At 35.2% G+C, this 7,711-nt stretch overlaps 1 protein-coding gene across 2 annotated transcripts; it reads right to left on the bottom strand.

The window, feature by feature from the left end:
- Positions 1-2,489: 2,489 nt before the first annotated feature.
- Positions 2,490-7,475, bottom strand: PMP2 (peripheral myelin protein 2). Of its 2 annotated transcripts, none has more exons than XM_008053299.1 (4): positions 7,268-7,475; positions 4,667-4,839; positions 4,353-4,454; positions 2,490-3,027 (listed from the first exon to the last, which is right to left on the bottom strand). In XM_008053299.1, exons 1-4 carry the CDS (start codon positions 7,338-7,340, stop codon positions 2,977-2,979), a joined length of 399 nt encoding a protein of 132 aa, XP_008051490.1. In that variant the 5' UTR covers positions 7,341-7,475; the 3' UTR covers positions 2,490-2,976. The 2 variants fall into 2 exon arrangements, with proteins under 2 accessions (XP_008051490.1, XP_008051491.1); XM_008053300.1 differs by having other exon boundaries at positions 2,867-3,027; positions 4,359-4,454; positions 7,268-7,470.
- Between the last annotated feature and the right edge of the window lie 236 nt (positions 7,476-7,711).

Here is a 7,711-nt window from a genome sequence, read left to right as displayed (position 1 = left end):
TTTCTGTGAGTTGGAAGACAGCTCCTTACTGGATTCTGAATTTGCCATGCCTTGATCTTGGACTTTCTAGCTTCCAGAACTGTGAGAAATAAATTTCTGTTGTTTATAAGCTACTTAGTTTATAGTATTTTGTTTTAGCAGCCTGCATGGACTGAGACATCAACTTTTGTTTGGTTTTGTTTTCTCCTCTCTATGGTTGTTTGAAAACATTTTTCAAATCTAGCAATATGTACCATCTGCTGAAATAATTATTTTGGTCTTCCTTATTATCAGTGTAGTTCTACTTTTCCTGTTATGAAAGTAAAAAGCACCTATGATTTTTGTTTAGTAGAGCAATTATATTTATTGAAAAATACATTTTATAACAAGTCATATTATCACAAAGCTCTAAAAATAGCAGTTCTTAAACACTTCTTTTATGGGTTTATCTTCCTAGAGACAAAACCAAAAAAATCAAAAAACAAACAAACAAATCCATCACAGACATTTAAAGGCTAAATAGAAGAGCTTACCAAGTACAGAATTTTTTTAAAAAATAATGTTTGGAAATAATTTCCAACTTAAAGAAAAGTTGTAGGGATCAGACTAATTAAAAGAATACACATATACCTTTTATAGTCTCACATACACAAACACATAAATATATATTTCTGAATTTCTGAGAGTAAATTGCTTACATTGTGGCCCGTTACCTCAAAATACATCAGTGTGTGCATTTGTCAATAGGTCTATTGTTCACTTAATCGCAGTACACTTCTTATCTGATCCACCATCTACATTCTAATTTGTCAGTTGGTCTACTATTGTCCTTTGAAGCATTTATGTTACCTCTTGCACAGGATCTAGTCTAGTATCACTTACTGCATTTTATTGTCATGTATTTTTTATATAATTTAACCTAGCCCATTTTCACCACTTTTCTTTGTCCTCTATGACGTTGACATTTTTGAAGAATTCAGTCAACATCCTCTCCTTATTTTTAACAGAACATTCCTCATTTGGAATTTGATGTTTTTTTATGAGTAGATTCAAGTGTGGACCTCAGGTCAGAATACTACATAAGTGATGATGCATTCTTCTCAGAGTATTGTGCTTGAAGGCACATGTTGTTCATCTGCCCTTTATTAATGAGGTTAGTTTGATAACCCAGTCAGGGGGATGTCCCACTTTCCAATGCATAGTTACTATTATTTCCCTCACAACTACTAAGCAATATGTGAGGAGATACTTTTTTTTTTTTGAGTTGGAGTCTCACTCTGTCGCCCAGACTGGAGTGCGGTGGCCACTCCTGGCCACTGCAGCCTCAACCCGCTGGGCTCCAGCGATCCTTCCGCCTCAGCCTTCCAAGTAGCTGGAACAACAGGCACGCGCTACCACGCCCGGCTAATTTTTGATTTATTGTAGAGATGGGGTCTCGCCAAGTTGCCCAGGCAGGTCTCGAACCCGCAGGCTCAGGCAATTCGCTCACCTCGGCCTCCCAAAGCGCTGGGATTACAGGCTGAGCCACTGAGCCCGGCCATGAGGAGATACTTTAAGGCCAAACTAATTTGCTGCTCCTTATCAAAATTTCTCCCTAGCTCTAGCATTCATTGATAATTCTTCAATGATCCATAGTTACTATAATGGTTGAAAAACGATGGCTTTCCAATACCAGAACTTCTTTCACATTTACCAGTTGGCCCATGACATTTTACTATGAGGAAGACATCTATGTATCTATGTATCTATCTACCTACCTATCTAATCTATCATCTACCATATCAATATGGATTCATTGATTCTTCCTTCTTCCCAATGGTTTATATTTATGATTTTTCTCAGTCATTTTGTACTCAGACTATCTCAGCCTTGGCCAATAGAACCCCTTCAAGCTGGTTTCATGTTTTGGTGACATGCTCATTATTTTTTTGAACATTTCTTTGCTTTCTGGTGTAACATGATTTTTCAGGCTCATCTTGTACTTGTCTTACTCTTGTTTTGGAATTAACCATTTTCCCAAGTAACCCTGGTTCCTTTAATTGGAGAATGATATTAGACACAAAGATCTCAGTGCTAGGTATGCTCATTCCTACTGAGGTGTCTTTGCTTCTAAGCTCTCTTCGCAGATAAAGCTAGGAAAACCTTGTATATGTGTGTGTATGCATATATATATATGCACATAAATACACATATACATCACACACACATGCAGGAATGCACGTGCAATTATGACACATATACATGGTTTAGAAACTATGAATTTACAACAATTTCATTCCATTCCTACATGACTCTTCTTGCCTTCCCTCATTCCATATTTGCAAGTTCCTTTTACCACAGTGAACACCTTGGTTCCCATCAACATCAACACATTTTATCAGTCATATAATAATACATCTGAAAGTTTCATTATTTCTTGGATACAATGATCCCTCATTTCCATGTGTCAAAAATCACTAGACCCAGTAATTCTATGGCTCATTATTTATCCTCCAAAATGGAGCTTATAATTGGCTAGGGTAGAGGCTACCCCTTTTAGCTAATATTACAACTGTTCAATTCAAAACAACTGCTTCTAGATTGCCTCATTTCTGAAGCTCCTCTCTCATAACTCTCCTGTTCTCTGATGGCATTTGAGTTTGCAATCCAAATCAATACCTTTACTTCTTTTCACTAACCTATTATTTCATTTTTATTGACATTTCAAGCGTACAAAATACAACATAGGTTAAAATTTCACAGTTAAACAAATGGTATTATCAACTGTTTAGGTCTGACCAATATATATGCTTTAATATATTAATGACATGCAGGCAAATTAGAAATGCTGAAATGACACTGAATTTTAGATTAATTTTCAGTTTAGGCCTTTGCCTTCCTGACATATTAAGACAAAAGTAAAAACAAACTTTTGCAGCGTGTTCAGGTTTTGACAATGAAAGTAAATGATTTCCAACATTAAATGATCAAAACCCACTTCAATGAGGAAATAATTTTTCAGACCTTCTCATAGATTCTGGTGCAGACCACACCCTTCATCTTACATTCCTTTAAAAAAGAGAGAGATTAATTGAGCATTTCAAACTGAAACCAGAGAACAGCAAATTTGTAATAAAAATAAAAACTCAAAATAAAGTTGTAAGATTATTTTGGAAAGGAATAAAATATCCCGTATGTCAGTCTCCTAATTTGGAATTATGACCATTGAAATAGGAGAAATAGTTTAAAAGTTGATCTATGTTACTGTAGAAAATTGTTTTAACAAGTTTTAATACATGAGTTGCATGTATTTAAATCTACCAAAACACTGGTTTTCAAAACTATTTGCATTACCTGGGGAACACTTAAATACCCTGAGAGATTTCCATTTAATTATCTGAGTTGGGGCCCCATATTGGTATTTACTCCCCATGTAAATCATTGTGCAGCAAGGGCTAAGAACCACATACCAAAGAAAGAAACATTCAAAGGATTATTTGAGTATTTATAGTCAATGTATGTGTTAATTAGTAAACACTGAACCTTAACCTTAAAAATATCATTAGAGGTCATCACTTGTAACCTTTGTCATTATTCTTATCCGTTAATTAGAAGATGTGTCCAGTGAGCTCAGCTTGCATTATTGACAGGGCTTATTCTTGGTTACCATAGGTTCTTGATTGTTAGACACCTTTGTTAACAGATGACTTTGTTAAATTGTTAACATATGCTAATATTCTACAATTAAACTTTTTGAAGTTTATTTTGCTTTCGAAGTTTAGGCTTACTTTTTCTTTGTGAGTCCAAACTAGTAAGATTAGTTTAAACTTTCTTTAACTTTGCTACCATTTTAAGATACTTTTCTATCTTTCTTTCTTTTTTTTTGTGTTGGAGTCTTACTCTGTCACCCAGGCTGGAGGGCAGTGGCACACTCCCGGCCATCACAGCCTCGATCTACTGGGCTCAGGCCATTCTTCCGCTTTAGCCTTCCAAGAAGCTGAAACTACAGGCATGCGCCACCACGCTCGGCCAATGTTTTGATTTATTGTAGAGATGAGGTCTCACCAATTTGCCCAGGCTGGTCTTAAACCCATGGGCTCAGGTAATCCTCTCACTTCAGCCTTCCAGAGTGCTGGTATTATAGGCATGAGCCACCGCGTCTGACTGAAACTTTTATTTTTAAAATAACAAATTGGCTTTTTAAAATTTCTAAAATCTTGGTCCAGTACTTGAAGATGAGTCTCTTATGGCTTAACTAAGCATTAACTCTGACTTTATTCTCAGTCATTTTTATTCATTTTTATTCCAAAGAAAAAGGAGAATTTTGAAAATATAATGTAATCAATTTTTGTATACCGCAGTATTTCTGTATTTAGAAGTGAAAATACTCTTACCACTACCATTTTCCCATCCACCAGTTTTCTCTTGATTGTTGTCTCTTTGCCATCCCATTTCTGTACTTGATTCAATGAACCTCTCTCCAGGGTTACAACGCTCTGCAAAGACAAGTTCATGCAATTGACTTGCCTGGACTTTGGTTGATTAAAGAAACAGTTCATTCAGTACTGAACCATTTTCATAATAGATGTCTCATGAGGCACATTCATTTTCAGCAGAATGAAGTTTACCCTTTTAAACACTAGCAGGAATAATCTTCTCTCTCAAGCAGTCAACTGGGCCAGTGTTGAAGAGAAACGTTAAAGATTACCTTGGTTTTTCTATTGTCAGCTGTGGTTTCTTCAAATTCATGGCCTAGCTTGAAGGAGATCTCTGTATTTTTAAAGGTACTTTCAGTTCGTATAGTTATAATATCTCCTCTCTTGCTGATAATCACACTGGGTTTGGCCAAATTTCCCAGTTTTCTGGTGGCTAACCCCACACCTGAAAATTAAGACAGTGTTAAAATTAGGGTGACCAAGAAAGTACCTGGAGAGACTATGGTGGACACTTTCTATGCTCAGGGGTACCTTAGGTGTGTTGATGGCAGGTAGTATCACTTACTATTCTACAAAGTGTCTCCTCCCGTGTTTCACTACCCAGTGGAAATACATGTACAGGACTCAAACATTTTAGATTTTGTCATTACAAAAGTAATGTCTACAGGTTTTCAAGAGTAAAAGTGTTCAGTCGACATGGTGTAAGTCATCTACTTTTATCATATCCATTCTTACTTCCCAATCAAAGCCACTAATTATATATTTTTAATGTGGCTATAACATACCATGGGGGACTGGAAAAAAAATTGTAGTATAGGCATCCCCCATTAGGTAAGTATTCTAGAAACCCATCGGCATCACTGTACCAACTAGCATTGTGAGAGGCTGCGTTCAGCTTCAGTGAATCTTTTTTGGTGGGGGGAGATTCATTCAACATGTTTGCCCATTTTATTATGGGTGATTTACAAGCACACCTAACCACACTGTGATCCCCATGCCTCATCCTCTCTATTCACCTGATCTCACCAGAGCAACTTTTTTGTTGTTGTTTCCTCAGACGAAAAAAGTCCTTAAAGGGAACCGTTTTGCCAGTGTGGAAGTCATGACACAAAAAATGGCAGAAGCACTAAAAAGTATAAAATTGACAAGTTCAAGAACTGATTTGTGCAGTGGAAAAAGCGTCTCAATAGATGGATTGCATCAAAGGGAGTGTATTTGAAGGTGACTAAAGTTTAAACATGTAAGAATAAATACAACTTTTTAGTAAATAAATGTCATTTTTGGGTCCCCCCCCCATATACATATTCTTCCATATTTTTCTCTCAGTAATATACTATGGCTATAAAGAATTTCCCTCATATTTTGGATAGAATCACATTTTTGAAATTTTGTGGCTCCAATGGGGAAAAACTATCCATACATTTTTGAGATTTGTAATGTAACAAGTGGTCATAAACAAATAAAATGATTTTATTCTACATTTGAAAAATGAAACAAAATTTGACTCAAGTTTTATTACTATTAATAACAAAACTATAGAAATACATAAAAAGAAAGAAATGTCAAATAGGAGATACATAAAAGAAAAACTAATTTTCTAAACTCCAGTTGAAATTCTCAGCCTTTGGAATTACTTTTCCCATTATAATAACAATAACAAAATCTTTTACGTCCATATCTATACTAAATAAGAAGTTAAGAGTTATGACTAAGGAGCTATAAACTGTATTCTTTCTTCTAATTCTGACTGATCTTTTGTTATTTTATATGATTTATGACAACGTTTTTCAAATTAAATGATAATCTCTAGGACAGAGCCTAAGAATCTACTTTTATTAAACCCCAAGTTGTCCTTATGCACTCTAAAATTTGAAAACAATGGAATTTGAGAGTTCTTCATTGATCTATAAAGTGAGTGTTTAAATCTAATCATTCTCATAGTATGGCTCTATCCCCAAGAGTTCTCATATTTTTCCAGGCAACAGTGAGATAATTTTGCATATTTTTTCTTAAATAGAAACTTCTTATACAGCTTTCTGAACAGTTAAGTAAAGCTATAGGCACTTTGACAAGCATGGAAACCTGAGGTTGCTGGTGTCACTCCTTATTATATTTACACAGTTCTGAACTTTTCCAAAGACTCTTCCCATCTATTGTATCCTTATCTATGGAATATTTTCTGTAGAAATATTAGACAATAAAGTTGTAACCGATGACTGGATTTTCATCTCCATTCACTACTCCAATTCCAGGAACAAATGATGTAAATTAAAATGAGTTTGAATTCCTACTACAACTCCAGTTCTTTTTCACTCAGTAACTTCCCAGGGCTAGGAACACCCTATTCTAGGAAGCTCTGTATCTACATGAATATGTAATGCAAGACAGCCTACATAGGGATAGAGAGAGAAAACTTAGTTTTGCCAACCATCAACCTTTTAAAATGAGATTTTCTAGTATCTGCAATATGTTTAACTCTTTATTTTATGAACACATTAGTTATTATGAAACTAGTTTTTTAGGAAAGCCAGAGAATTGATTAAGACTCTAAAATTTCTTCTGGGTCTGCAACCAAAATTCTCTTAGTTTTAAATTGACTTTTAAATCAGTGGGAGATCCAAGCACTTAAACAGGTCCCATTTAAAAATTTACTAAATTTTTTTAAATCTTATTAAAAATTTACTAAAATTGCCACAAATTAAATACAATTAAATTATCTGAATGATACAATAAAAAGATTAACCCCAGAAAAGAACTGAACCTCATCCCGTGTAAACTTCAGCCAGTATCCTGTTAAAAGTGTTAGAAGAAAATGCCATGGAGCTTTCTCAGGAAGGATCTTCTCAGCCTGAACAACAAAGAGCATTTCTTACCAAGAGCTTTCATGTAATCATCAAAGTGCTCACTGGATACAAGTTTCCAGGTGCCCATGAATCTGTTGCTCATTGTGATGGCAAGATCTCTCAACACAGTTCTGAATGAGATTCAGGCAACTCAGATGAGATGCTGAGGTCTCAGGAGATTCTTTTCAAAGATACCCAAAGCATGTGATGCTCACAGAGACCCAATGGAGAAAGGCAGCATCAGGCCTGAGCAATGAAAGCCTCTTCAGTCATCAGCTGCCCATCCAATAGGAGAAAAGTAACCTCTATATAATGTTTTCTTTTGTTGCCAAAAAATTTTATAAAATTGAATGAAAATACTATTTGAACCTTCAAAAAAAGTTTTGGTCAATGTTACATTTATAAGCGTACTTAGGTCCTTAAATGCTTTGGAAAAGACTCTACCAATTATATGTTGGTGAATGGATGTGAGTG

This window comes from Carlito syrichta, unplaced genomic scaffold, assembly GCF_000164805.1.
Source record: "Carlito syrichta isolate Samal-C Ts95f unplaced genomic scaffold, Tarsius_syrichta-2.0.1 Scaffold288038, whole genome shotgun sequence".
Classification (NCBI taxonomy): Eukaryota; Metazoa; Chordata; class Mammalia; order Primates; family Tarsiidae; genus Carlito; species Carlito syrichta.
Note: the sequence above shows the minus strand (reverse complement) of the source record. Positions and strands in the feature narration are given on the sequence as shown.

Excerpts from the sequence above, each read along its gene's own strand:
- PMP2 (XM_008053299.1), bottom strand. The coding sequence starts at position 7,340 with ATGAGCAACAGATTCATGGGCACCTGGAAACTTGTATCCAGTGAGCAC. Across the intron at positions 4,455-4,666 it reads CTGACAATAGAAAAACCAAG|AGCGTTGTAACCCTGGAGAG; the intron begins GTAATCTTTAAC and ends TTGTCTTTGCAG. Across the intron at positions 3,028-4,352 it reads TGGATGGGAAAATGGTAGTG|GAATGTAAGATGAAGGGTGT; the intron begins GTAAGAGTATTT and ends TCTTTTTTAAAG.